Raw genomic sequence first — 26,391 nt, forward strand, 5'->3', positions numbered from 1 at the left:
TCTACTTCTTGGTAGTTTTTGCGAAGTGCCCCGGAGTTCATTTTGAGTACCTAAAAGAAGGCAAGAACAACCATGAAAGCAGGACAAGCCCTCCGAGAAAAGAAAGAGGTCTGCAAGGAGCGACATCGGGCTCCCGCCCGGCCGAAACGGGAGGACCAGGAACCAGACTGCACACACACACGCACACACACACGACGATCTCTCCCCCCCCTTCCCCACCAAGGGTCCGCCCCTGCCGATCGCTAAAAATTAGCGCCGGGACTCTATTTGGAGTGCAAAATCGCAGCGACTTGAATGTCTCTGTGACGGCTGCTTCTCGCTCGCATCGCCATATCAACGTATTGTAGCTATTTTGAGAAGGGGACCGTTTCTAGCGTTTGGAAGGCCTCCCACGGTTTTTGAACAAGGACACGGCCATTTCCACCACATGAATGGGCTCGTCGACTCGCTGGCCACTCTTCCACACCACAATACAGTACAACGCTCCTCCATTTCGGGCTGAACCCGGGGTCACTGGGGCCCCAGCGAAAAGCCAATGGCCCAAAAACCAGCCCTTTCAGCAGAATTAGGGCAGCTATCGACCGGAATTTGGGATTATGCGAACCGGTCCTCTGTTGCATTTGGCGGGGCCTTGCACGAGGTTGCTCACCGGAGATTTCCCACAAGGGTCGCGGGATTCTAGGCCCAACACCGGAGACTGCACAAGTCTTGTACTGGGACCTTTGCAGTCTGCTAAGCCAGTTAACAGCAAATGGGTTAGATTTGGTGGACGAAACATCGTTTGCAACTACTAAATAATCTCGTACAGAACGCGAAACTCAATGCATTCCTTCCCGCCAACATTAATGAAAGTACCACTATCAACCAGCATTCCCTTAAATGGGCCAGCAAACTTTCGTGCGTATTGAGTACCATTATGAAGTCCAGTATCCTGTGGTGTATTAGGAAGTGTAGGTGGTTCGCTGGATGTAGTAGGCTGTGGTTGTAGTTTGGTCGGATAAGTCTGACAGCGTACCTCTGTCCCTGTCGTTCCACCTGCGTTTTGGATGGAAAGTTCGTCATCGGAACTAGCTGTGCTGCCGCAATGAATGTTCGCTTTTTGCCATATATCTAGTTCACAAAGCCTGGACATCGTACGAGGGTGATGTGGGCCAAGTACTTGCTGGCTGAGCTGGACGCAACGGCGCATCAAGTCCAATGCGTCATCATGACGACCTTGGCCTTTCCAAGTACAAGCAAGATTGTTAATGCCGGTCAGCGTGTCAGGGTGCTCCGGCCCCAGCACTCTCAAGCGGATCTCAAGTGCTTTTGCTTGCAAATTTTCAGCCTCCGCCCATCGGCCTTGATTCCGATACGTCAACGCTAGATCAGCCATGCTGGTCAGCGTGTCGGGATGCTCCGGCCCCAGTACCCTTTTTCTTATCTCCATAACTTGTAAGTCCAACGACTCGGCCTCTGCCCATCGGCCTTGATTCCGGTACGTCGACGCCAGATTGGCCATACTACTCCGCGTGTCAGGAGGCCCCGGCCACAGTGCCCTTAAGCAGATTTCGAGTTCTTCCGCTTGAACTTCCTCGGTCTCTGCCCATGACCTCGGTGCAGTCCAGCACATGGCCTTTTATCATTTCGGGGTGGCCCAGAACAGGGCCTGATTTCAGGACCAGAGGTGGTCCAGAACAGGGCTTCTGTATCATATCGGGTGGGCCCAGAACCGGACTCACATGTCACGTGTGCGCGAGAAAAGCGGCCAGCCGAAACAATCGAAAAATCCCAGCTTGAGAAATTTCGCTGACAAGGTCTACTCGAGGATATCGAAAATTCCCAGCTTGGGAAATTTCGCTGACAAGGTCTACTCGAGGATATCGAAAATTCCCAGCTTGGGAAATTTCGCTGACGAGGTCTGCTCGAGGATATCGAAAAATCCCAGCCTGAGAAATTTCGCTGATGAGGTCTACTCGAGGACCTCGAATATTCCTTGTCTAAGAAATTTCGCCGACGAGGTCTGCTCGAGGAAATCGAAAAATCCCAGCTCGAGATATTTCGCTGACGAGGTTTGCTCGAGGACATCGAAAATTCCTTGTCTAAGAAATCCGAGGAGAAAAATCCCAGCTCCAACTCAGTTTCAGGTCTCCCTAAGAAAGATCAATTGTTGGTGAAGTAAGGAACCCAAGTTGACGTCGTGCCGGGTTCCGGAAAAAATTAGTAACCGGAACCGCAGCGAGGGGACCCGGACATCATGAACGGGGCCGATCATCCCTCGATGCTGACCAGCATGGGCAACCTGGCGTCGTGGACCTATTGGCCTCCAGGGTGGATGTGATGACTAAGGCAGAATTTGCTTGGCGCTTACCAGCGCACACGCGCAACCATGTCGTTTCTTTGCAAGACCCTCCACGACGAGTCCGCGCAGCCTCATGAACGCCTCCCTACGCCGCTCTGGGGAGCCGCGACTCTCGGTTCGGATGCGGGAGTCGTAGGACAGCGGTCGTTTCTAGTTCAACCTCGCGTCGCGGTGCAGCTTCGATGTCGATGAAATCTATTGGGAGGCGCTGCATAAAGAGGGTATGGGCGAGGCAATGCTAGACGAAGCAATACTCTTCGAGAAGAAGAGATTCGTGAAAGAGAAGATGGACCAGTTCGATGGGTATCGGAGGGAGAAGGAAAGTGAGCGCTTTGCTAAGCAGTAGGAGTCGGGTTTGAATAGATTAAATGTGTCGACCATCTTTCTTTCTAGTCTAAATTGATCTGCTAAAGGCCTTAGCAATGGCACATGAACCATCACTGAACCCGACTAACCGTCCACCCCGACCCCTTTTGCCGATGAGCCCCTAGTAAGGGTTGCGCTGTGCATGGCCTGTCTCACACGGCTGAGAGGAAGGTCCTCCGATCCTCCGACGAGGCGCCAAGTGATCACCCTTTTGTTCCATCTGCAGCCCGAGAGAACGAATTCCGAGATACCGTGGACATCTGGGAAGCCACAGCGGGGTTCGTTCATCGCTCTTTCCGTGTCGTCATCGAAGTTTCCGGTTCTCGGCAAGCCGACAAAATGCTGGAAACGTCCAAGGGCAGCATTGTCATCCACCGCTGGATTAATGTCATTAGGGTCTCTGGAGCGGTCCAACTACCCAAATGCTTGGAGGAATTCTCGCACTTGGGTTTGCTTCTGAGGAGGTAGAGACATAAAGGTAACCTGGGTCGCAAGGCTTGCCTTTGGAGCAACCCATCGTTGTGTGCTCGTTGCCATTTCAAGCTTCTGGGGGCTGTTGGAGAGTAACAGGGACTGTGACTAGGGAGAGATGCTGGGCAGTATTTGCGCGACTTGCTGGATGGAGAGAGAGAGAGATGAAGTTGGAGAGGATTGTTCTTGTCTATGCGGTTAGTCCGTCCTTTTATATAATGTTTCGTGGAAGGCGGCATGTTAACGTCTTTTTGATGGTCGGTCCGGGGTGACTAAATTCGGGCTAGTAACGAGATAAAAGTCGCAACCACAAGCTTCTCTGAGAATGCAGAGTTCGGCGATGTCCAACGCCCGAACCAGAAAGTCAGGACCGAGACGTGCATGCAGGCATATTGTTGGCAATAGTTGGACTAGACCGGGCAAAAGCCCGCATGGTTCTCAACAAAGATTGAAAGCCTGCGTCTCAGCAAAGTAAGTTGCACCGATTCTCGGATACCATGTGATTTCTAATCCCCTTCGCGTCTTCACCACCCACTTTGGCGGATTTCAAATGAAAAAGCGTTGGGGGAGCCGGAAGTGGTGAAGATCCAAGAAGAATTTGATGGGGTTTGATGTTCTGCGACTACTTTTGATTGGTCTATTTTAGGGGGCTTTAAAATTGAGTTTAAGAGGGCCGCGTCGACTGGTGTGATGAGGTGACCCGACTCTGACCTTTCATCGAGAGTATGGACCCATAAAAGACAAAGAGCATGTGATCGGCACCTTTCGCGGCCCCGGCCAGGACCACGACAAACTCTACGAGGCCGATGAGCACGGCGTCGAGAAAGAAGTCGACCGCCCGCGACGGCCAGATTCCAGCCGGACCCGAGTGTGGTACGGGCCCATTGGCTCCGGCGAGAAGCTGATGAAGAATGCTCGGAAGAGGAATGAGACTGAGGGACACGCACAACGTCATAGGGCTCGAAATGGAGGCCGCCGGGACAATGAACCGACGTATGTCGCTGCCATGGCTGCTGCCTATGCCAAGGCTGTTTTGTCAGAGATTCTTCCGAGGAACATTCCGCCACAGCCTGCCGCCACCTCACAGGCACAAGGTGGTGCCGTTTTCAACGGACCTCTTTCTGCCCGGAATCTAGTTGCCGGGATGTCCATGTCTGGTGGTACCACGAACCTAAATTTTTCTTGAACAAAGAAACATCGGACCTGGCATTGTTCTGTCTGGAAATTCTGGGAAATTCTCAAGGGCAGTGGACTCGGGATGCATGAGTCCCATGAGCAAGTGGCGAAACGCCCTGACCCGAGGACGATGTCTTCCTCACGGGTACGACTGGGGAAATTGACACGACGGGCCTCGATATAATCAGCACGGGCCGTTGCATTGAATTCCAGGCAAATGAGACAGCCATAATACGACGCTCTTCTGCAGCCTTCGGGCACGTATTCGAGGCACATGCATACCGATGCATGTTGATTTGGCGAGGCCGATATGTCGGGCCGTGATATCCTCTTAGCCAATCGGTCTCGGTTTGAAGTGCCAAGGCACGAAATCTGGCTAACAGCACCAAACACTCATCGTTGCAGGACTCTACTCGCTTTATTATACGAGCATCGTATTACTTGGTATGCAGTGTGACCCGACCACCAAACCGATGCTACCATGCGTCGGGCTTAATGGCCGAAGTCCTCAACCGCATGTGTTGGGCTCAGTGACCAAAGTCCTCGACCGAGATGCTGCCATGTGCCGGGGAAAATGACCGAAGCACGGAAGTCCAAGAGAAAGGGAAATAAAGAGGAGTTGAATCCGACTGGCAGACCCTCTGTAATGATCCAAGTGATCCCCATCCCTACCCTTTCTCTGAGCATCGGGGGTAGAACTCCGGTTGATCCAGCACAATGCCGTCGCCCCTGAGTCGCCTAGGCCTTCGATGGGCACAGCTGTTCGTGGCTGTACTCTTGCTGGCTCATCAATGCGCCGCAAAGGATAGTCTAAAACTATCAGAGGTAAAAAGCGCCAGTTCAATCGCTAGGATGACAGATGCTGACATCGAAAAGGCGAAACGGAAGTATATAACCGCATGCCACATCCTCGACTACCACGACATCGTTGATGCCTTTGGACATGCCTCAATTCGCAACCCAGATGACAACTCGACTTTCATCATGGAGAGGTTGATCGCGTCTGCACTGGTTGCCGACGACAGGGACCTTGCGCTGTACCACATCAGTGACGGGTCCCCGGTCCGGCCGCAGGACGTTGGCATGGCCCGAGGGGAACGATTCATTCACAGCGAGATTTTGAAGCGGTTTTCTGGACTGAACGCGTGCGTCCATGCGCATACGGTAGCCGTGCTACCGTACTCTACGAGCGACGTTCCTTTCTTACCCGTGTATCACATGGTCGGGTATCTAGGTGAGGATCTTCCCTATCCCGAAAGAAGTTGCCGTGCTGAGAATTCCTGTAGGTTTTGATGTACCGCTGTGGGATATTGTTCCCCTGTACAATGCGACCGATATACAAGACAATTTGGTTTCCAACACCCGATTTGGTGCCAGTCTCGCGCAGGCGTTTGACGCCAACGGAACCTTTCCCGGAGGCAACGAAACCTTTTATGGAGGCAACGGAACCTTTCCTCGACATGTTTTAGTACTAATGAAGCAACATGGCTTCGTAACGTGTGCAGCAACGATCGAGGAGGCCACGTATCAAGCTGTTTATGCGAAGGATGCCGCATTAGTGGAGACGGGGCAGTTGGAGCTGCGACATGCTTACCACGGAACCGGCGTCGAGTCATCCGGGGGCGTCAACGCGTTGAGTCCGAAACAAGTGGAGGGGATGAGGAACTTCCCGGCAAGGTTCCGGGACACGTACTGGGAGTATTGGGTGAGACAGGTCGAAGTAGAGCCGCTTTATCAGAACAACATTGAGCGTCGATTTGGGGGGTTCTATCTAGCCGATTGGCCATGATGCAGTTCGACGGCGCCGCGCTGCGGCCCGTTGTCTGATAATCTGGCGGCGGCACAAGCGCCCTCTCACCCTCTTCTGGGCTCATGTCTCGATAGACGCACAGCGGAACAGTGGCCAGTTGCTCCACAAAAGTCTTGAGCTCGTCGAGCGTCGCCTGCACAGATCGGAGTTCCGCCGTGATATCTGTCAGATGTGTCATCGAGGGTACCGCGTAGCCGAATGTTTCGTTGGAAGGGCATGAAAAGGGTGGAAAGTGGTAGGTTTCTGGCACACTTCCCCCATATTCCCAGGAGGCGGGCAATCTCCGGATAAAGTCGCTGGCCGTCGGCGTTTGGGTTCGCGAGGCCACAAAGGGTGCGAGCCTCAGGCATGAAAAAACTCTTGCCCCGCGGGAAGAGTTTTTCATGCCTGAGGCAGCAACATTTGAAGGACTGCACTTGGGGCTATCTCCGCTGGGTCAGATGGCCTGAGGGCGTTGTCGAGCACTCAGCCGTGCAACACGCCGCGCAACACGCCACGCCATCAGTTGTGGCGCACCTGCAGATCTTCAACTTGCTACCCCAGCGGAATGGGGTGGATGGTATCGGCCCAGGTTCTGCTGCAGCCCTTCTTTCCGCAGGTTTCATCCCAAACTAGGCGGTGGCTGGGTCCGTGCCTTGGCCGCACCGTTTGCGTATAAGTATCCAGGCAAATCCCCTCCCCTGTTGCTCCGTTCTTCCACCTTCCGAAACGGGCGCTATGCGCGGCTTCGCCGAGGACCTGCTGGTCAAAGACATGTCTGGCGCAAGGCCCATGATGGATAAGTTGGAGAGTGAGGGCTGGCGACGTGGCCGAACTCTGTTTGTGAGTTCAATACGGCGCCCTTTTCGTGGGTAAGAGCTTGCGCATTCTCACATGCTTCTCAGGTCGTCGATGCCGAGACAGGGGGTTCCGCCGAAGGGGTTCTCAGAGAGTGTGGCTACGTAGAAGCGGGCACGATCCCGGACTATGGAACCAGCCCCAGCGGCCGGAAGATGGGCGGGATTTTCTTCTACAAGGAGCTGCGTGCGCCTGAGGTTTCTGGATTGGCGATGGATATGAACATGACAGCGGACGAAGTTCGTCCCTGGGAGCTGTGATGGTGGAGACCCGTCCCTCCCGACCGTCTCTTCCTGCCAAGCCAAGGCGACTCCGAGACTGGACCACAGTCTGGCTCATTCTGCACAATGCTGGGGGCGGGACTTCGCCTGAGCTCCGAGATAGAAAAACAAACAATCAAGATCCCATGCGCTATGAAGATGCTGGGCCTCCGCCAGGATGCGGCTGAACCTCACACTCTCCCGGACCGAGAGCGGTGCAGATACGGCCTCCCAGCCCGTGTGCGCTACAAGGCCAAGTCATAAATACGTGGGCCGTGCCAAGAGTTGAATTAGAGCTCAGGAGCGGAGAACTCAACAGCCTCAGTACGTGAGAAGACACAATCGGGAAACGGCATGGCGCTGCTGTGGTGGTCGTAGCCGTCCATGACAATCGGTGCATGGTGCGACTGCAAGCTGGCCTTTCGAGTAGGCAAGAAGAGCGTTGACAAGGTTAGTGCGGTCGGGCAACTTTTCCAACAGCCTGCTGGCAGCGCATCCGTGCCTTATGTCGTGCCTTCTGTCACGCCAGTGGTGCGGAACGAGGCATTAGTGAGCAGAGTGCTTGCATTATATACAGGTATGAGATGCGCCGAATATCGTGTCGGCATCGAGCGACGGGACGATCCGGTTCTGGGAGGCGCGGAGGGGTCTACTCGGTCGCGTTTTCGGCGAACGCCAGCCGACACTTGCTCCTCGTACTCGAGTGGGATGTCGCGAGACGCGAAGACGATATGCGAACTGGAACTCAGACCACCGCGACTTACGGCTCTGGAAGGCCTTCGTGGGCGCCTTCTACCTGGCCACGATGATGCGCGCGGGACTTCTCGGCGGCAAGGACGCGGCGCTCCCGGAGGTGCGAGTGTCGTTGAACCGCTGCCTGCGGACGGAGCGAAGTTGTCATTGTGAGAGAGCGGGGCGACGCCAGAAACGCACTTGTCGGATTACAGAGCATCTAGCATGAACACCGGGCTTCGTGGTGGTAAAACGGAATGAAAAAGAACTTGCAGTAGCACAACGCCGTCGGCACCAAGTGACGCGTGATTTAATTATGTCATCGTCGAGACAAGCTGCACGGAGGATTCGAGGTTTGCGGCTCGGGCGGTGTTGCGGCGAGGTGGTCAGCCCAGCAGCCACAGCGCCCGTGGCCGCCGAGGTGTCGGTTGCTTACTCTGCCATCGGCGAAGCTGCTTCTGCCGGCTCGCCTGGCGATGGTCCATCGGCTGGGACCACGGGTGTGCCGCACGGGCCACAATGTCGAACTTTGACATAGCTTGGCATTGCGGCCCGTGCAACGTACCCTCTCGGCAACGGTGGTTCAGGAGGGGAGGCGCCTGAACTTGGGTCCTGAAAGTGGTCCCTCACCGAACAATTGTCCCAAGTCTTTCGCAAATCCCTCAATCTCCCATGGAGCAACAAGGGACCCATCAGACGCATGTTGCAGCTTGCCTACCGGCGAGGGAGAAAGCCCACTGGCGCATCCGTCCGCTCGTTGACCTGGCCACTTCCACCCGAAAGCCGTAACTCAAGGAGGTCCGCGGCGACATCGTTGTTGCCGTCTATCATCACCATCGTCGAGCACGTTCTGCATATCTCCCGGTGACTATATCTCGTCTAACGCGTCGCTCCTTCCCGACCTCTGTTCCTAGTCCTGTAACGTGTCCTCACTCGATTTTTTTCCTTGCATCGCCGCTTGCCACTCATCGTAATCTGCGCAGGCTCTCTCGCAACCTCGGCTGTAACGAGAGACCATGTACGCGGGCATGCCCGTCAGGAGTAAGTGGCAGAGGACTCCGCCGACTACCGCTATTCTGTAGTAGACTCTTGGGTTTACCTGGAAATCGTTAGTAACCGTAGCTGATGATGCGTTATCCCGGTTTCACCAGTGGTGGAAGCAGAGCCACGGTACGTACAATCAGATAGGCTTGGTGTCGGCAAGGTTCGTGTCGATGATCGTGTCCTGCGAGCCCGGTTCTGGCCAATGGCACAAAGTTTAAGGCTTGGATGAATCTGCTGGACGCCCCCCGTCCGACAGCCCGACCTGAACTGAATCTTGCAGAATCCAACATGCACAATTCTCCTTATTTTTAATTGAAGAATAATCAATTTAAGCTACAAAGCGGGGATGCATGTAACTATTCCGCAGATTGTAGAATCTACATGCGGACACCAGCGCAAAACCAACTAGCGGAACTAATTCATTAACTCGTGGTGGATTTTTGAGAAACGGGTGCTGTAAGATTAGCTTAATCCGCGATCACCAAAGGAATAGCAACGCACCTCTCCTAGCTTGCTGGCGGAGGCAGTCATGGTTAGAGTCAAGAAATCGATCGCCTCGGCTGACCAGTCTGTGGGGGTTTTCAACCGGAGTGTAGTCTCTGTTGATCCCCCAGTAGCCATACCCTCCTCTAAGTCTTCACCCATTAGCGTACTCATGACTAGTCCTAAGGCTTTTGTATCAGCCAACCGGTTCTCCGGAATAGTGGCGGAGCAGTTTTCAGGATTAGCTATAAACCACCGTTAGCGAACAACCACGCAAGTCAACCTTACACCTACCAATTTTAACGACTCCTTCAGTGGTCAAGAGGACGCTTGAACAAGTAATGGAGCCATGGGTTAGATTCTGCGACGTGAGGTACGATATGGCGTCCAATATCTGGGTCTCGTGTTAGTCTGTAAGTTCTCGATAATCAAAGCATGCCTTACCTGATGTACGATGGCGGCCAGTTGGACTTCGTCCGGGCGGACCAGTATGACCCCTTCCAGCGAAATTGCTGTATATTCAGAGATAACATAAAATGAGTCTTCGAAGGAGAATATTTCTTCTGGACTGAGAAGATTCTGGTGCTTCAGCTGGCGAAGCATATAAAGCTTCTCTTCCCTGCTTGGCCCTGAAAAGCTGTGTATCGCAAATAGCTTTTCCGTAGCTGGAGTCTTGCAAACAACCGCTACAGAGCCTCCTAGTTCAAGGCCATAAGCGTTCCGGTAGTGCTTCCACGGTGAGCCTTCTATGACGGGAACCGATCGATCTCCGTAGGACGCTGCAGACTTGACTGGCAGATTTATGCGACGAAGCCTGCCTCCCTGACTGTTAGCCCTGTTAGGAAGTTCTGGAAGCCTAGCCTTAGGTGTGCTAGGAGAAACTGATTCTGGCCTGAAACGTTCAGTCCACTGATGGCTACCGGGAAATATGGTGTCGCGTTTGTCCATCTCGAACGCAATACTTTGAGCATGAAACAGTATTGTTATCAATAAGAAGTGCGTTAGCTTTTTATTTAAGTATATACGTAGGGTACTTAAGCCGAGCCCAAAGTGGCCCAGAATTGGGAACGTTGGCCCAACACTGGTCCCCTGCTTGACCAGTTCGTGACTCTCCCGTGTCGGAAAACGGATGACATCCTGCCGCGCCATCCCGTGATGAGGTCCCTGTTTTGGGCCATTCCTGTGTCGTGTCCATTCTGCCCTTGGGCCCTCTGTTTTGGACCCTCCTCTTTTTGGAGTAACCTTGGACGCAGTCGCACCACTGAGCGGGCCGCACAGTCGACGGCTTCGAATTTTCTTCATCGGACCAGGCTTGCTGCCAATCGGTCATGGACTTTCAGGAACACGGCAGTTCAGGGCATGGGGTGCTATCCCATCGAGTGCCACACAACAGCACTCTTTGTACCGGGCCGCATCGATGCTTAGTCATTTTATTTCGGCGCCCAAAATTCAGCAGCAGACTAGATCACACTGACAGCCACTATAATTCCAGGTAGCTTCAGCGCACGGAAATGGATTTAGGCCGGGTTTAGTGCAGTGCGTCCGCTGAAATCTGCGGCCTCTCACTGTACCGAAAATTTCCCTTCTGATTGGTCGAACCCCCTGCCCGGTACAATGAACTGCTGTGTGTTCTGCCTAGGAAGGAGTGCCCCCCTCCCCCAAAGGTGATTCCATCCGCAGCCGTTTCAAAGCTCTGACGCGTTCCCTCTTCTGCGTGTCTCAAACTCTCTAATCCGCTCACGGCTTAGGGTTGATTCCTTCTCCCAAGAATTATCGGAGTCAGGACGTCCTTTCCACCTCACGAAGTACTCAATCCCTCCTTGACGTATCCGTTTGTCGAGCAGTTCCACCCCCAAATGGTTCCCTCCATACTCCGAGTAGGCTGCGTCAAACTTGTCGACCAGTTCAGTGCTGATGTCCTTTCGTTTCTCCCACGAGTTAGCTTCATCAGAGAAGCCTTTCCACTTCACAAGGTACAGAAGTTTCACGCGCGCGCGCCTGGCGTGTCCATATTCCCGGCCTAGTAGCGATGTATTTTAAGCATGCTGCAAGATATAGTGGGATTTCGTACGAGGCAAGACGAAAGCAAAGTCTACCGCTGTCCCCGATGCTATCCTCTCAGGTTCGTGTCCAGCCCCGTCCGCATGTGGCCCTTGCACATCCTCCATGTCCTACCGGGCATAGAAGCCGTCCTGCCAACTATCGACCATCAGCGCCGTCCTCCGCCGCGTGTTTCATGGGTGGAAGGGGTGCGCTTTACCTTGTCTCTTAGGTACCATACGCCTTGGCGAGCTCGCACAGCGCGGTGCGGAGGAGGTCCTCGAAGTCGAAGTGCTCCATGGCCTTGTGGAAGGTGATGATCTCCTCCTCCTGCAGGCGATGGGTCCAGCGTTCTGACGCCAAATTCTTGAGCCACTTGCAGTCCCGTCGTTCCTCCCACATACGCCGGTGGTTGTCGAACTGTTGCAGTAGTCGCTTCCACGGCATGGGGTCACAGTCATCGACGATGGCGCCAACGCGATGGGCGAGGGGCTCGAGGGACGGCTTGGTCGCCCCGGCCGCAAGCTCGATGAGGGGACTCGGACTCCTGTCCGCATCGCGCATGGCATGAATGTAGCCCGTGAGAAGGTTGATGATGACGCCCAGGACGTCCTTGCGCGCCGTGAGGCGGAGCGCTGCCATCTTAGCGCAGTGCTCCTTCAGCTTGCGTTGGGTCTTTGCGCATTCTTTGAGCTTGCGTTGGGTCTTGGCACGATTCTTGGCCTTGGCGTGTTCGCGTGCCGCCGATACGGCGCGGAGTGTGGGACAAGAGCTGGTGTCGAACCCGGTGAAATGCGTGCGGAAACGCTGGGAGATGGGATTCCCGTGGACAGGCATCGTGGACGGGTGCGCGCGATTGTGCGTGTGGATGGGTTGTGGGGATGAGATGTTTTGAGTACGTTAGGGAGATATTGTCTTGAGTGTATGTGTTGTGTATTCTTCTGGAGAGGTTGGTCCTTTTGGGGAGAAGTGAGAGAGAAAGAGAGAGTCCGTGAAGTGGAAGGGAGAAGGGTTTTAATAGTACGAGGGAGGCAGCGAGGGAAAGAAGACCAGTGAATCATGGCTCCCGGGGCGACTGTCCCCTCGGGCTCACGTTCACGGCAATCTGGCGATGGCTGTGCGCAACGAAAGGTAGTTAGGCATCCAGGCTCTTCGCCCGTCCTTCAGTCACCGCTGGTCTGCTCGGCTGCCTTCTCTCTGGAGAATTGTCACCTGGCTCTTTCCAACGTACTTGGCTGATGCGCAGCTGTGACGCCCCGTGGGCTCCCTCCTTGCTTGGCTGAGCTCTTTTCTCATTTGTAAGCGCCTTTCTGACCCTCCATGATGCTGCACCTCTATGGGCATCAAGGCACCCTTGCAGCACAGCCTCGCCAACAGTACACAGCCCGTGATTACCAAGTCACGTTGACGGATTCTAAATAGCTCCTTTCATCTGAGTCGCCAGGCTTTGGGAGCTCTTCTCACACTAAACATACATGGAACGCCATCGGCCACCGCCCAAAGTGGCCTTGTACTGGACAGGGGGTCTGGTCAATCGTCGAGGAAATGGCGCCCTTCAACGTACGAGGCGGGCTAGACCCCAGCACAAGTCCGTCGGGCGAGGAGCTCGATCAGTTCTTTGAGGACCATAGCACGGACTCGACCGACTCCCGAGTACGTGGCATTCACAGCACAGCTCGGTTGGTATGGTACGTGATGAGTCGAGATTGAACCTTCTAGCCTACTGCAGAGTCAGATACGAGGGACGCTCTGCCAGGAGAAGAAAGGAAAGAAGCTGCGTCAAGCAGGCGATCAGCGAAGCTTGGCATGTTGCTGCCTCAGGCTTAAAAATTCTCTTGCCGTGGGGCAAGAGAATTTTTAAGCCTGAGGCAGAAAGCTCGTTCTATGATTGGTCCACGGGTTGCTGCTCGGGCCAATCGTGTGTCATGTTCACATCCCCTTTTGGTAAATGTGCACAGACCCCAATACGCCGAAGTGCGAGACCAGTTCTGGGCCCCAAGTACAAAGGGTCCCAAATCTGAACACGTGTCTACACAGTACATCGGACCAGATGTGGCCCAGAATATGGCCTCCATGCCATTTGGGATAGACCTAGGAACGGATTCGCATGACACGTTCGCTCGCTCGGCGGCTCCACGTTCCTGGCCGCGGGACAACGTTCGCCCAAGTTAACATTATAGGATCATTTCGACGAGATTATGCATGTCTGGCAGCGATGAATTGCTCATGTACCCAGAACTTGTGCTGTGCGAGGCTCGGAGCTTACCAGATTTGAGTCCTTAGCCTTGACCCGAACCAGGTGGATGTCCATTTTCAGTGGCGAATCACATGTGATGGCGGCTGGGTACCTGTGTAATGTCTGCCTGGCCCCGTCTGAGGAGCGGAAAATCGCCATTCCCTGTCCTACCCTGAGACCGCAATGAGCCTCCCCCAATGACGCACTGACCACACCTTGTTGGAACAACGATATTTACCCAGATGGATGGAGATGTCGAAATCTGCCCGCGTTGGATCTTTCAACGTGACTGTCGCACGAAACCCTGGCGTGAGTTCGACAACCAGCGCATGCTGTACCATGTTAGCCTCCCTCCGCGACACCAACTCGGGAAGCCGTACCAACATATCCCGGAAATGTTTCTTAAAGTCCTCCAAGTCCTTAACCTCCTAAGCATTCTTGGGTTCACATTCTCTGGTCCAGGGTCTTAACACTGCGGCCTAAAAGGAAGATTATTCATAAGCGACTGGAGTACTTGGTCCGACTCCCTGACCAGCGGGACACCTGGGTCTTTGCCCCCGACATACTGGATCACGTCTCCCCTCGGACGCTGCAAGCTTGGTGTGAGAAGGAGTCGACGAAGCAAGATACAAAGGACCGAACTCGGCTCGATCCCAGTAACAAAAACGGCCCGTTTCAGAGCCAGAGGTAGAGGGCCTTGATTGGAACCATTTGAAACGACGTGGGCTGGAACTAAGGTCGATGGACGAAGCGACCGGTCTGCGAAACGATCCATTACGACTTTAATGATGTGATGGGTTTCGGGAAATGGAGGTGATATCGTCCTAACAAGGTGGGGTTAGCGCGTCATTGTTTGAAAGCTAGGAGGCGCATTGCATCCGCGGTTTCGGCTCCGCAGACGGCGCACAGCAAACATTGTGCTGTAACATGGTTACACAGTATAAGTTCCCAGAACCAAAAGCTCGCACAGATCATTCATTCAGCTCTATTCTGTTTTCATGCATTATGTCTCCGGTATAGACAGCACTTGGAATCAATGCCGAACGATGTCGTTCCCGTCATAATGACGCCACAACGTCAACGTTGATGGGCCATACGTTGCTCCGGGGACCGGAACATGGGCACACCGAGCGAGCACATGTGATACGTGACACCATTTCCAGTCTCACCCCCAAAATAGCACAGAGGCCATATTCTAGGCCACACCTCGTTCGACGTAGACACGTTTTCGGATCCCATAGCATTTATCTTATTTGGCCCAGAACTAGTCTCACATATCCCATGTGGAAGAGCCAGATCGTGTTTGTGCCAATGAAAGCGTGTCAATGGCATGATTCCCAGCACCCCGGCATCAGTCCGATTTGTGCTATTTGGGTATGCGGTGGGATAGAACGAATTTCCCGCCAAAGGACCCCAACTTTTGAACCAAGAGAAACCATTGATCTCCTCCGAGCAAAAGGATCTCGGGACCGGAAAAGATGAGAAAGGGAAAGAGGAAAGAGAAGGACTCCAAGGGAGCACGTACGCTTGACATTCGCTGGTCACTCCGCCTGCACTGCCTTGATGACGGCGCGGTGATGACGCATGCTATACATGGCGGCGCCCATCTGGTGTCGGCATTTCCGAAGATCATGGGCGGCCCCATCGCCATTGAGGCAGAGCTTTGGGGCGCAGCTGTTTGCGGCAACGACAGACTGGGGGCCTTGTCATCTCCATGAGACCTGGCGTGTCGTCTCGGACGATCTCTTCCACAATTCGATGTCCGAGGGTGATATTGCGAGCAAAAATGTGGACATTGCAAGGGGCGCAGTAGTGGCAAGGCACATGTTGCGCTGGGGCTGGGGCTGATTCGCTAGCACGCATGAATGCTGCCTTGAGTGAGGTTCCCTGGTGGACTTGGAGAACCTGAATCCTGTATATGTGGATGCCTTGGAGACCTCCCCAGTGCATATATAACCCGCCCTCCTCGGATTGTCCGCGAGGTAGATGAAGCCCCCCAGCTGCCTCTGCACCTTACCGAAGCAAACATTACAATCAGACCTAGCATGGGGTAAGCTGAATTGATCTAAGCCTTCAACTTGAGTTATCCGATTATTGATTCCCTCTATAGGTATTCGCATTACTGGAACATAATGGGAGCCGCCTTTTGGCAAGATATCTTGCCGAAGTTGGTCGAAGACAGCCGCAAGATCATCGACGCGTCTGGGGTACACGTGCAATACGAGAGCGACGACGAATCGCCGCCAATTCTAGACGCGATCCAGGGCATTCAGTTCAACGGCCGTGGCGACGAGTAAGTCAATATGCACTGTACCCGCATGTGTCGAAAGGAAATGCGCTCAAACCAATCGCAGCGGCCATGAAACCTTCGACATTTGCGGTGGCGACTGCAAGACTGACCGGAAGCCATACGACTTGGTTGTGTGCGCAATCCTCTTAAGAGCCCACCAGCTTGCTCCTAGTGCGATTAGTATCAGGTGTGTTCAAACTGACAGTTAGCTAAATTCATGGATATTGACGGCGTGCTAGGTCTGATGGAAACTGGGGAGACTGGTGGGAAGCTCATGACTTGGTTAGCAGGCTCTGGCCAGGCGCGACGGTGAGCTGTCCCTGGGAGGAGACAGAGCAAACTGAGGAGTCGGTGGGAATAAAGGTGCAATACGTTCGATTTCCGTCGGCGCTACCAATTCGTCGTGGAGTAGTCGGCATAATGGTGGTGTCATGGCCGGCAGGGAATTCGTAGTCCAATAGGCAGGTGGCTGGGTCAGAATACGACGATGGGGATGGAGGGGAATATCCCAGAATCGGGGGGGAGCGTGCTTCTAGTGGATTAGTCATTTCACACTGTAACATGTCAGATAGGTAGAACCTTTACCCAGCTGGCATTAAATCTACAGTGTAAACTTGTTAGAATAAAGAGGGTGGGTTAAAAGCCAGAGCGCAGTTTTGTCGGGTAGAGAGGACAGAGAGGTATCAGTGATGGAACATGAATCCCAAACTCTGCTTCCTAGGAAGATTGTCCCCTTTCCCTCCAAAGATGATTCCATCCGCAGCCGTTTCAAAACTCTAACACCTTCCCTCTCCTGCGCGCCTCAAACTCACCAATGCGCTCACAGCTTATGGTTGATTCCTTCTCCCAAGAATTTTCGGAAGCAGGACGTCCCTTCCACCTCACAAAGTATTCAGCCCTTCCCTGGTGTATCCGTTTGTCGAGCAGTTCCACCCCCAAATGGTTTCCTCCGTACTCCGAGTAGGCGGTGTCAAACTTATCGACCAACTCAGCGCTTATGTCCTTTCGTTTCTCCCACGAGTTAGCTTCATCAGAGAAGCCTTTCCACTTCACAAGGTACAGAACTTTTCTCCCTTGCTTCCATTTAGCAAGCAATGCCTCGACCTCCCATATGTCGTCATCCTCGTCGATTGCGGCAGGTTTGAGGGCCCCGCCATCGTCACTACCTCCTTGGCCGACTGAAGGTGACTCTGTCACCACTCCTTCCATGTGCTCGGCAGAGGATATGTCAGTTCCAAGCTCCGGATCGACCAACTCCATGGGGACTGTAGACAAGAGTGGAGTAGCCCGTAAGCTTTCATTTGCCCATTGTCCCGGAAATGCGCCTTGGTTCCCATGTGCAGCAATGGTATCCGTCGAATCGACAGGACCGGAGATCTGAGAGAGGGGCGGCTGAATATCAGACAGACTCCCCTCACGTCCATCCTCGAGAGTCGTTTGAAACGTGTCATGACAGATGAAAGACAGCGCTGTATCGGCATGACATGCTCGTCCCTCCGTCCAGCCCCATGCGTTAGGACCATTGGGTGACCATGAAGACGAAGAGGGAGATGTGGTGTGCTCGTTGACGCAAAGGTTCTTCCCATCAGCGAAGCTGAGAGATGGCGATGAAATCGACGCGATTGACGGGCATACGTCGGGAAGAGAATCGAGGTCAAAGACTGAGGACTGGGGCGTACCGGTGCCGGGGGAGTCGATGCTTGTTTCCGGACCACTGTTGCAGCGGCTGGAAGGAATCGATGTGGGCCAAATGGATCTGGCCTCCGGCTTGATGCTTTCCGCTGATGCCGACTCGTAGCTGCCAATCTCTTTCTCGACGTGGACTCGGCGCCGCTTTTGCTCGACAAGGGAACATCCTCCGTCCACGAAGATATCCCTTTCTTTTTCGATCTTCGTCCTGGCGCCTCGGGGAGGATAGCTGTGGGCATCTTGGAGATGATACCATAAGTCCTGCTCCGACTCGTATGCTATGGAGCAATCGGGGTCAGGACACGGAAGCACCTCCGTCCTACCAAACTTCCCCACATATGTAGGGACGCACTCGTTGATGTGTTTCTCCCAGCTCACTTGCTTCCTGAACCCGTACAGCCGTCGAACGGCAGGCAGTCGTTTGTTATGCATGCATGTCATGCATCTTCCGGCGTAAACGATGGCTCGGCGGAACTTGACGAAGTCGCAGCGTTGAGGTAGTTCGTGTCTGTCGATGTGCTCTTGACAGTGGCTTTCCCACGCCTTTAGGCCTGCCACTGCATGGTGACATATGGAGCAAAATTCAACGAATTTGTGTCCTCCCTTGTGGTACGCCATGGAGCATTCGAAGACGTGCTTCCATCTGTGGTCAATATGTATCCTAGAGTAGATGCACGCGTTAGCAATAAGAAGCCGAGTTCAGCTCTGAATTTGTCCTTACTGTTCGAGGTCCACTCCACAATGTGGCACTGGACATTTGCCCTGCCGCGGCCGGAGTGACGGTTGATAAGCAACTCGGCAGTTGCTCTTCAAAAGAGAAAGAAGATCCTTAACAGCCGATACACCCTCCGGGCTTCGTAGCGGAGAAACGGAGAAGAGCGCATGTGAGAGCCTTTCGCGTTCTGGCATCAGGTGTCGAAGGCGATCGAACCAGGAACGGTCCTGGTCCACATGATACTTCCCCTTCCCTCCGCGCTCCGCCGGGTGCATCCGGTCCTGCGTACTGCGGACTCTGTTCAGCTCTTCTTTCTCAAGCATGCGTCTTTGCTTGAGAAGTTGATTCCTAATAGCCGTCCGAGTTTCGGCGTTCGTCTCAAAAGAGAGATCCTCGAGCTTCTTCGTGATGGCGACGTAATCTTCCCTCTGTCTTAGCTCGTCCTGCGTCTTTGCAGGCATCGACAGGAAAAGTTCAGGGTTTCTCTTCACAGTCATAGACCGGAAGTCCTCGGCTTGGTCGCTCCGAAGAGGCAGTTTGAGGAAGCCTCCCAGACCATCCACGACAGTGATAGAGCTCAAATAGTCTCTAGTCATGGTCATTTGGTTCGTGTGTGCGGCGAACTTCATCAACTCGTCTTTCGAGTAACCATTGCCTGAACTCCGATTAGCTAACTGGAATACAGAGAAATGAGTAAAAAGTCCTACTTGTAGCTTGGATGAGGCTCTCCCGGCGGATGCCGTGTACTGTCACGAGCTGTTCCATTCCTGCCCGTAGTGACAATTGCCTGACCTGTGTGCAGAACGCAGAAGCCGACTGGATCTTCTGAGTCGGACCGTCTGGTGACATTTCCGGAAAGACAGGGAGATCCAGGGCGTGGACGTGATCGGCCCATTCAAGAACCCAGTACTTTTGATCGGTTGGCGGTTTGACGGCCAAGACCTGTTCGATAGTGATCTCGCCTACTCTGGCTGACGTGAAAACATGACACTTCAGCTTGGCACTGATGAGCACCCGGTATCCGTCGTGGACATATTCATGGCCGTCACTCTGCCAGAGCTGTCTCTCCATGTACATGTAGTTCTCGAGGGTGAGATAGGTCCTTGGCCTCGTGGCCGTTGACAAGCCGAGTTTCTTTTTCAATGGACCCTTGATGTACTGTCCCATAGTCAGTGCCAAAGTTGTGACGATAGTGGAGGGACGGGGAACTTACATTGGTGATGGAATCTGTATGATCTCTCGAAATCAAGGACTTGGGATTGTCTATATTCCAACCGGAGACGAAGCATCGGAAGTAGTTCCGTACGGTTTGAACAGTCGGCTTCCCGTTTGGATCGAGCAACCCTTTGATGGACTTGGCCATGAACTCGGCGAAATGTTTCAGAGTTTTCAAATCGTGGGGAGTGGCTTCGGGGTGTGTGGTTTTGTACCTTGGAGAATGTTAATTCCAATCAGGACCGAACGGCTGGAAACGCAACTTACTCAAGCCACAGCTCCATTTGCACATCGTATCTTTCCTTGGTGTAATCCAAGACATCCCGTGGGATAGGATTATCGTCAACATCAGTGTCATCGTCATTGAAGCCATTCTCCTCAGCATATCTCCTCTTCTCCTCTGCCGTCCTTTTCCTGCCCATCTTCGGCGACGACTTCCACTGATGGAGCAGAAGGACCAAAATAGTCGGTAGCCGGTAGGGCAAATGGAGGCGTGGCGATCCGCTGTGGTGTCTCAAAGACGACAAAAGCTGGATCTAACGGTTGACAGAGAATGGGAATGACCTGCACTCGTAATGGGCACGGAGGGGGAACTGGAAGGACGAGAGGTGAGAGGATGAAGAAATGGAGAGTGATCGCGGGACCTGAACTGGGTTTATATGGGAGGACTCTCAGATTGGGTGGATGGGTGCCCATTGAGTCCTCGGGGGAAGAGGGCCCATTTCTGGGACCAGGTGGCCCAAAACTGTTCCCTCGCGAAAAGTTGACATTTTTCATTTTCAGAACTCCAGGGAGTCGCAAAGCACAGCCCATTTGTCTAGACCAGTTTTGATGGCTTTCCTGATCAAGACCTGAGTAGCGCCTGAGTAAAGCGGCGAGGGGTGGTGTGGTTGACTGGGGGTTAGTGAGGGCAATCGATGCGTAAAGCAACAGCAGTGGTACGCGTGTTGGCTGCTATCTGTGCGATTGTTCCAGCTACCTCTTTCTGCGTCCTGGATTGCGGACGCGGCGACGACTGCAGCTGCGTTCTGATTTCCGGCGCCATTCAACCATGCGTGTTGGCGAAGTTGAAGGTGGCCATTTGCGTCATGGAGAACGGCGAGTACTTCGCACGCACGTGGGAGTGCATGGTGCCCATTCATATTAATCGCGTCAAGCAAAATATCTTCGCATACGTCCCGATTCAGACCTTTCAGTTCCTCAAAGAAGAACTGCAAACAGACATACGCACTGTTATGAGCGTAGTGACTGTGTGGCAGTATGGCGAGGGGTCCAAGTATGATGCGCGGCTGCTTACAAGCCAACATCACGGAGCGGAGGAAGACGCGTGGTTGCAGGTGATCTTATATGGAAAGGAGGAAGAGGAGGAAGAGGAGGACGGCGAGGACGACAGCGATATTATTGAAGAGGTCGCCAAAAAGTTTCAAATGATGAAATGAATACAAGCAGATATATTCCAAGTATTTGGTCAAGGAGTTCAGTTCATTGCCATCCCAGTCTTCGCAAACACTCCTTAGATACCTTCTTCTTGTCAACCCAGCAGGCCTCATGCAACTTACGCTGGCGCCAAGCTAACCGAAGCTGCTCACGACGTCCCTTCCATCGTGAAGCGACGATGTTTTGGACTCCTGGCCCGAAACCCTTGTAGTTCGTCTCGAAGTTGGTGACGAGGTCCTCGCTGACGTTTGATTTGGTCACCCAAGTGATCTCATCGTTCTCCCATTCTACGAGGTAGTAACTGCCCCATTTTTCGAGAACGGTCTTCGCAGGGAAGACTGCGTCTGTCTCATTATTAGCTTCAGATCGCGAGATGAAAGTCGGGTCGGACTTACCCTCGACAATGCAGTCTTGTGGACCTGGCTGGATAGTTATTCCAGACGTAGGTGGGCAACGATGGTCTGGCAGATCGAATTCGAGCGTGAAACGCCCACCAAGTGCCGGGATATGCAGTACCGCATTATCGAGGTCCCACATCGCGATATCAGAGAGTCCAGCCTGTAGCTTGGCAGCCCGGCGGCGTGGCGTGACTGCGCGATCATTGCGCCCTCGTCCAGGAACACCTCCTTTCCTGGCAGTTGTCGAGCGCGGTTCGATCTGCCTTGTCAAGGCTTTACGAGGGGCATGGCGCCTCGTTGTGCGCCTGAGTGCCGGGGATTCGGGTCCAACCAGTGGTAAGTTGACAGCATCTGGAGGAGTTGTGCTTGCTTGGTCCCCATCGCTACCCGTCACTGAACATGATCTTGACGTGTTTCTCATGCTCTTAGCAGGCGTATCGCTTCTTGGAGAAGGTTCTTGCTGCACCCCATCAGCCTGAGAGGCGTCTGTGGCGTCGGAGCCAGCGAGACGGGAGCCCCCGTGGAGCATGGGAGGGGAACCCGCCGCTTCTAGTCCACGGACTTGTTCCTCCGCACCTGCATTTCCCACTATGTGGGCGGCGTTGGTGTGAGTTTGGGCCTTGGCTTTTCTGCTGAGGTCTGTTCCCTTGATGCCTGTGGGGGTGTGGAACCAGCAGGGCTTTGATTGTCTTTGACAGCCGGCACAATCCGCGCTTCGGGCTCGTGTGACAGCAGAGAGACTTGTGGGGCTCTGCTTAGTATCCCCTGACGAAGGTTCTCCTCCAACAAGTGTGTTGAGTTCCGCAGTTGCAGCGGCGGTTGTTCCAGTAAGGGACATCCTAGGCTGGTTCTCTGCATTCTCGATGCCCCCTGCATCACGACAATAAACATGATTGTCGGCAGTTGCCGGATCGTGCGTGAGCGGTTCATCAACAGCTCTGTCTGGCTGCAGCAATTTCTCCACGCCATCTCTCTCTGTCAACATTCGAAGAGAGCCATCTGCGTCTCTGACGACTGGCCAGAGCTGCTCGGATGCAAAGTACAGAAAGCCCGGAACATCGGCTCGTTTCCTCAACCAAGAATCATATTCTGTGTGGAGCGAACTTGCCGGGTCGTTGAGAGCCTCTGAATCTGTGCCCGGACCGGCTGGGAGTGATATCGCCATTGATTCGCTTGGGCTGTGTCCTGAATTCGGAGGTGAACAGAATTGTCCGTAGGGTGATCCGATGGCATGGGTAGGGGACGAAAGACTCGACCCAGTGGTCTCAATCTCATGGCCGCCGTCTTCATGTATCTGGAAATCTTGAGAATCGTGTCGATGAGAGTCGAGAGTGGCAGCATCGTCGGCCACGTCTGTATGCTGAATAGGGGAGCTGGGCATATCGAATCGATCTTCCGAGCTGTCGCGTGGGGAGATCGACAGTGATGCCTGTCTTTGAAGCCGTGCTGGGAGCCTCCGAGCCCTTCCACGTCCACTGTCCCAGCTATCGAGCGAATCCGTGTCGCTGTCACTGGAGTCGTAAATGGTGATGAGGCCGGGATTGGCCATGGCTGAGGCGTTTCGAATGTGTTGAATGGTGAATTATGTTGCCTTCGGCAGAAACTAGGGCGCCAATTGATACCAAGGTTGAGGGTGGACGAGGAAATCAAAGACCTGGGCGCGAGCACCGGAGAGTCATATACAGGTCGGACATCTGCGCACGCTGGTCAAAAGCGAATGACCCATAATGGGCTCGCTGCGATAACGGCGGGAGGGTTACGAGCGATCGGGCGGGGTTTGCCATGCGAGACACGGGAGCTGAGCCATCCATAAAATACGTCACAGTGGCGCATCTCTGGGCAAACTGACGGTGCTCATTGGATAGATTGCCAGCTTGACGGGAGATTGGGCTTTTCGGCAAGACGAGCCACTTGAGCAGGAGGCCAGAAAATGCGGCCTTGTGGTGCGATGGCTGACGCGGCCAAGACGGCAAAGGAGGGCCACCTGACCAGAAGGTCAGGAAACAGTGGCTTGTGGTGTGATGGCTGACGTGGCCAAGTTGGCGAAGGGGGGCCACCTGACCAGGAGGTCAGGAAACCAGGGCTGGTGGTCGGACGGCTGATGTCTCCGGGCAGGCCAGCCAACCAGGAGGTTGGCAGTAGAGAGTTGGCAGGAGGAATGCTCCCATGGTCGGGTGGTCCACCCGACCAGTAGGCCAGAAGTTCTCAGGCGCGGGTGTTCACGGCAGCCCCAGTAGCAGCACAGAAAGATGTGACAGCAACGTGCGACTTCGTGGCGCGACCTTCGGGAGAGGTTCGAGCATGTCCAGGCGGTGTGCAGTGCTGATGTCGAGGTGCTCAGCTATGGTTCACTGGATTGGCGTGAGGGGATATGTCAAAGCAGAGAATGACGGCCTGTGTTGATGACTGAAGGGGATGCTGGGCGACTGAGAATCAGAGGGAGGAATGGAGTGAGGTGTTTCGAGAGTGAGTTGGAGTTGAAAGAAGGAGAAAGTCAAGGAGACATCGAAGATACCTCGAAGAAGTTGGCATGGTTTATATATGCGACGTCAGGTCAGAGGTGGGCGCGCTGCCCCTTTGGGAAGCGCTAAGCCGGATTGGGCCGAACACCGCCTTCCGTTCTACGATAATCTTCTCCAACAATATCGACACCTTGATATCGGAGAGCCGACTACTAAGCGTAAACTGATCACCTAATCACTATGATCATTTAATACACCTAACCTGCCCTACTTCGCTGTCTACCTAGACTTATACCCCAATTGTGCGAGCTTGTTGAAAGGAGCCCGTTTCGCTCGGACAATCCCCTGTTAGTAGAGGTTGTCACATTGATACTTCATCAACGGTCCCGATCGTCTGCTCGACGCCGACGAGCTTCTTGCTCAAGTTCCATAGTTTGGCCTCCTTGTCCGCGTCGAATGCCCACTCGGCATGGCCGTACTCGAGCAGATCTACCGCGTCCTTAGGCACCGGTCCTGCTACGGCGCTACCCTCTAGATAGAGACCCGTGCTGGCCTCACCTTTGCCGCGGTTCTGTGCCTTGACGAAGTTGATAGGCTCCTGTGCCAGGGCCCCGTAGACGGCCGTCGCGCATGCCTGCTCGTAGTTATAATACGACACGGCGAGCCTAGGGTCCGACTTCCAGCCGCTCAACTCCTCGGGGGTGCAGTGCTGCTGGAGGTTCGGGCTCACAAAGGAGCCTGGCGTCGCGCTAAAGCCATAGAGATTCTGGTTACCGTGGAGCCGGGTGATTTGCGAGGCCATATAGATGTTTGAAATCTTGGACTGGATGTCTATTTTACGAGGATGGATATTAGAATAAATTAGGATTTATAAGAAGGGAGGGGGAGAGGAAACACTAACATGCTATCCAGGGATCGTACGCGCCCTCCTTCTCAGGGTTCAAGGCCTCCAGGTCGAGGGGAGCAGCCTTATGACCTGCGGATGTCGTATTAACGACCCTCGAAGGGAACTCTGGCGTCGCGCTAGCAAGCATTATATCCTTGAGTAGCCAGAAGAGCAAGAAGTGCGATAGGTGGTTAGTCGCAAACTGTAGCTCGTACCCGTCCTTTGTGCGCTGCTCGGGCGTGCGCATAACCCCAGCGTTGTTAATAAGGATGTTAAGCTGCGGCCCCTTCTGCTTGCCCTGCGCGGAAGAGGAGGAAGCGACGTGCTTGATAAACTCGGCTACGCACGCTCGCACGCTCGAAAGGTCTGCCTGGTCGAGATGGAGTATATGCACCCTACCGCTGCCGTTATCGTTGCCATTAATGTCGTCGTTACTAGCGATAAGGTCCTCGCCGATGGCCTCCTTGGCCTTGTCGATATCCCGCGCCCCAACGTAGATAGTAGCGCCCGTGGCCGCAAGCGCGCGGACCATATACGGCCCCATCCCGGAGGACGCGCCCGTTACGAAGATGACCTTATCGGCGAGCGAGGAGACGAGGCCCTCGTCCTTGATGATCTGGAGCGCGGTCGGGCGGGCATCACCGGGCCCGCGGAGGGTCTCCCATCTGTTACCGTCGGCGTAGCGGCCCTGGAGAGGGAATGGGGAGGGAGACTTGAACGACATTCTTTTTCCTCGTCGATATAGTTATGTCTGTGGGCTGGTTTGTACCAATGATTGCCTTCTCTAGCGAGGTTTTCGAGTCGATGTAAGCTAGTATGCAATGACTTTGAGGGTAGAAGACTGTCTGTGGTTCCGTATTGAGGGTGGGAGATGGTTTGGAAATATGGGCAACGTTCAACTGAACTCGTGTTCCTTTATATCATGTCAACGAAGCCGCCTCTGTGTAGAGACTTGGGCCTAGTAAGAGCAGCTGCCACTTCGACGAGCGTGGACGCATCACGGATATACGTCTTATTGCCGTCCGTCAGAAGCAACATCATCATACTTTGATTGCAATACTCGCGAGAAGCGTCTCACGCCCGTACACGCGTAGAGAGAGACTAGACAGCCAGGGATGTCATGCAGGAGAAGTGCAATTGGGCGTTCGCCTGCTGAGGCCGGCAGGGCTCCATGCATGGCATCCAGGCACCTGTGGGCTCTGTGTGACCTGGCTGTGTTACGAGTGCGCTGCTGCGCTGTAGCCAATCATCGTACACGGGCGGCCCGGGAAGGGAGGCAACGCTGGCGCCCTCCAGCATAGCCCCGCCGGAGCAGAGCGGTGCTTAACTCCATGTGCGGACTTTTTGCATTGCCACGTGATTTATGTAGGACCCCACGTCCGTCCTCCGCAGAGCGGACCTCACGAGTGCGGACTTCGCGATATTGCGGTCACCACCAACTCCGCAATTCCTCGTTACTCCGCACTGACCCCCGCAGCCGCGCCCATCTGAAGTCCGCATGAG

At 54.1% G+C, this 26,391-nt stretch overlaps 10 protein-coding genes across 10 annotated transcripts; 4 read left to right on the forward strand and 6 right to left on the reverse strand.

Annotated features, from left to right (window-relative positions):
* Positions 1-1,099: 1,099 nt before the first annotated feature.
* Positions 1,100-1,582, reverse strand: B0I36DRAFT_226997 (uncharacterized protein; the record flags this gene model as incomplete). Its single annotated transcript, XM_046149090.1, has 1 exon — positions 1,100-1,582. A coding segment is annotated over one exon (483 nt), but the record flags the coding sequence as incomplete, so codon positions are not given.
* A 1,087-nt stretch (positions 1,583-2,669) lies between these two features.
* On the forward strand, positions 2,670-4,364 carry B0I36DRAFT_434627 (uncharacterized protein; the record flags this gene model as incomplete). The annotated part of the gene is made up of 3 exons (XM_046162719.1): positions 2,670-3,171; positions 3,593-3,649; positions 3,903-4,364. Exons 1-3 carry the CDS (start codon positions 3,130-3,132, stop codon positions 4,362-4,364), a joined length of 561 nt encoding a protein of 186 aa, XP_046008687.1. The 5' UTR covers positions 2,670-3,129.
* A 526-nt stretch (positions 4,365-4,890) lies between these two features.
* B0I36DRAFT_166231 (class II aldolase and Adducin N-terminal domain-containing protein) lies at positions 4,891-6,176 on the forward strand. Its single transcript, XM_046148731.1, has 3 exons — positions 4,891-5,179; positions 5,231-5,588; positions 5,641-6,176. The coding sequence occupies exons 1-3, from the start codon at positions 5,072-5,074 to the stop codon at positions 6,141-6,143; spliced, it is 969 nt and encodes a 322-aa protein (XP_046008688.1). The 5' UTR covers positions 4,891-5,071; the 3' UTR covers positions 6,144-6,176.
* Positions 6,177-6,881: 705 nt separating this feature from the next.
* On the forward strand, positions 6,882-7,261 carry B0I36DRAFT_367027 (uncharacterized protein; the record flags this gene model as incomplete). Its single annotated transcript, XM_046159395.1, has 2 exons — positions 6,882-6,986; positions 7,049-7,261. 2 exons carry the CDS (start codon positions 6,882-6,884, stop codon positions 7,259-7,261), a joined length of 318 nt encoding a protein of 105 aa, XP_046008689.1.
* A 730-nt stretch (positions 7,262-7,991) lies between these two features.
* B0I36DRAFT_332584 (uncharacterized protein) lies at positions 7,992-8,396 on the reverse strand. Its single transcript, XM_046155134.1, has one exon. It carries the CDS (start codon positions 8,211-8,213, stop codon positions 8,022-8,024), a length of 192 nt encoding a protein of 63 aa, XP_046008690.1. The 5' UTR covers positions 8,214-8,396; the 3' UTR covers positions 7,992-8,021.
* A 1,103-nt stretch (positions 8,397-9,499) lies between these two features.
* On the reverse strand, positions 9,500-10,468 carry B0I36DRAFT_353298 (uncharacterized protein; the record flags this gene model as incomplete). Its single annotated transcript, XM_046157194.1, has 3 exons — positions 9,500-9,765; positions 9,809-9,881; positions 9,965-10,468. The coding sequence occupies 3 exons, from the start codon at positions 10,466-10,468 to the stop codon at positions 9,500-9,502; spliced, it is 843 nt and encodes a 280-aa protein (XP_046008691.1).
* Positions 10,469-11,635: 1,167 nt separating this feature from the next.
* Positions 11,636-12,520, reverse strand: B0I36DRAFT_166249 (uncharacterized protein). The gene is made up of 2 exons (XM_046148732.1): positions 11,781-12,520; positions 11,636-11,719 (listed from the first exon to the last, which is right to left on the reverse strand). Exon 1 carries the CDS (start codon positions 12,395-12,397, stop codon positions 11,789-11,791), a length of 609 nt encoding a protein of 202 aa, XP_046008692.1. The 5' UTR covers positions 12,398-12,520; the 3' UTR covers positions 11,636-11,719; positions 11,781-11,788.
* A 3,261-nt stretch (positions 12,521-15,781) lies between these two features.
* Positions 15,782-16,560, forward strand: B0I36DRAFT_332587 (uncharacterized protein). The gene is made up of 4 exons (XM_046155135.1): positions 15,782-15,846; positions 15,907-16,089; positions 16,151-16,273; positions 16,326-16,560. The coding sequence occupies exons 1-4, from the start codon at positions 15,842-15,844 to the stop codon at positions 16,537-16,539; spliced, it is 525 nt and encodes a 174-aa protein (XP_046008693.1). The 5' UTR covers positions 15,782-15,841; the 3' UTR covers positions 16,540-16,560.
* A 1,760-nt stretch (positions 16,561-18,320) lies between these two features.
* On the reverse strand, positions 18,321-21,679 carry B0I36DRAFT_367030 (uncharacterized protein; the record flags this gene model as incomplete). Its single annotated transcript, XM_046159396.1, has 7 exons — positions 18,321-18,436; positions 18,780-19,145; positions 19,198-19,648; positions 19,704-19,920; positions 19,973-20,145; positions 21,227-21,486; positions 21,538-21,679. 7 exons carry the CDS (start codon positions 21,677-21,679, stop codon positions 18,321-18,323), a joined length of 1,725 nt encoding a protein of 574 aa, XP_046008694.1.
* Positions 21,680-24,363: 2,684 nt separating this feature from the next.
* B0I36DRAFT_251281 (uncharacterized protein) lies at positions 24,364-25,612 on the reverse strand (the record flags this gene model as incomplete). The annotated part of the gene is made up of 2 exons (XM_046150600.1): positions 24,364-24,833; positions 24,904-25,612. The coding sequence occupies 2 exons, from the start codon at positions 25,610-25,612 to the stop codon at positions 24,364-24,366; spliced, it is 1,179 nt and encodes a 392-aa protein (XP_046008695.1).
* Positions 25,613-26,391: the final 779 nt, after the last annotated feature.

Source organism: Microdochium trichocladiopsis (assembly GCF_020744255.1).
Source record: "Microdochium trichocladiopsis strain MPI-CAGE-CH-0230 chromosome Unknown B0I36scaffold_9, whole genome shotgun sequence".
Lineage (NCBI taxonomy): Eukaryota > Fungi > Ascomycota > Sordariomycetes > Xylariales > Microdochiaceae > Microdochium > Microdochium trichocladiopsis.

Excerpts from the sequence above, each read along its gene's own strand:
- B0I36DRAFT_166249 (XM_046148732.1), bottom strand. The coding sequence starts at position 12,397 with ATGCCTGTCCACGGGAATCCCATCTCCCAGCGTTTCCGCACGCATTTC.
- B0I36DRAFT_166231 (XM_046148731.1), top strand. The coding sequence starts at position 5,072 with ATGCCGTCGCCCCTGAGTCGCCTAGGCCTTCGATGGGCACAGCTGTTC. Across the intron at positions 5,180-5,230 it reads ATAGTCTAAAACTATCAGAG|GCGAAACGGAAGTATATAAC; the intron begins GTAAAAAGCGCC and ends GACATCGAAAAG. Across the intron at positions 5,589-5,640 it reads TCACATGGTCGGGTATCTAG|GTTTTGATGTACCGCTGTGG; the intron begins GTGAGGATCTTC and ends GAATTCCTGTAG.
- B0I36DRAFT_332587 (XM_046155135.1), top strand. Across the intron at positions 16,090-16,150 it reads TTCAACGGCCGTGGCGACGA|CGGCCATGAAACCTTCGACA; the intron begins GTAAGTCAATAT and ends AACCAATCGCAG. Across the intron at positions 16,274-16,325 it reads CCTAGTGCGATTAGTATCAG|GTCTGATGGAAACTGGGGAG; the intron begins GTGTGTTCAAAC and ends ACGGCGTGCTAG.
- B0I36DRAFT_332584 (XM_046155134.1), bottom strand. The coding sequence starts at position 8,213 with ATGCTCTGTAATCCGACAAGTGCGTTTCTGGCGTCGCCCCGCTCTCTC.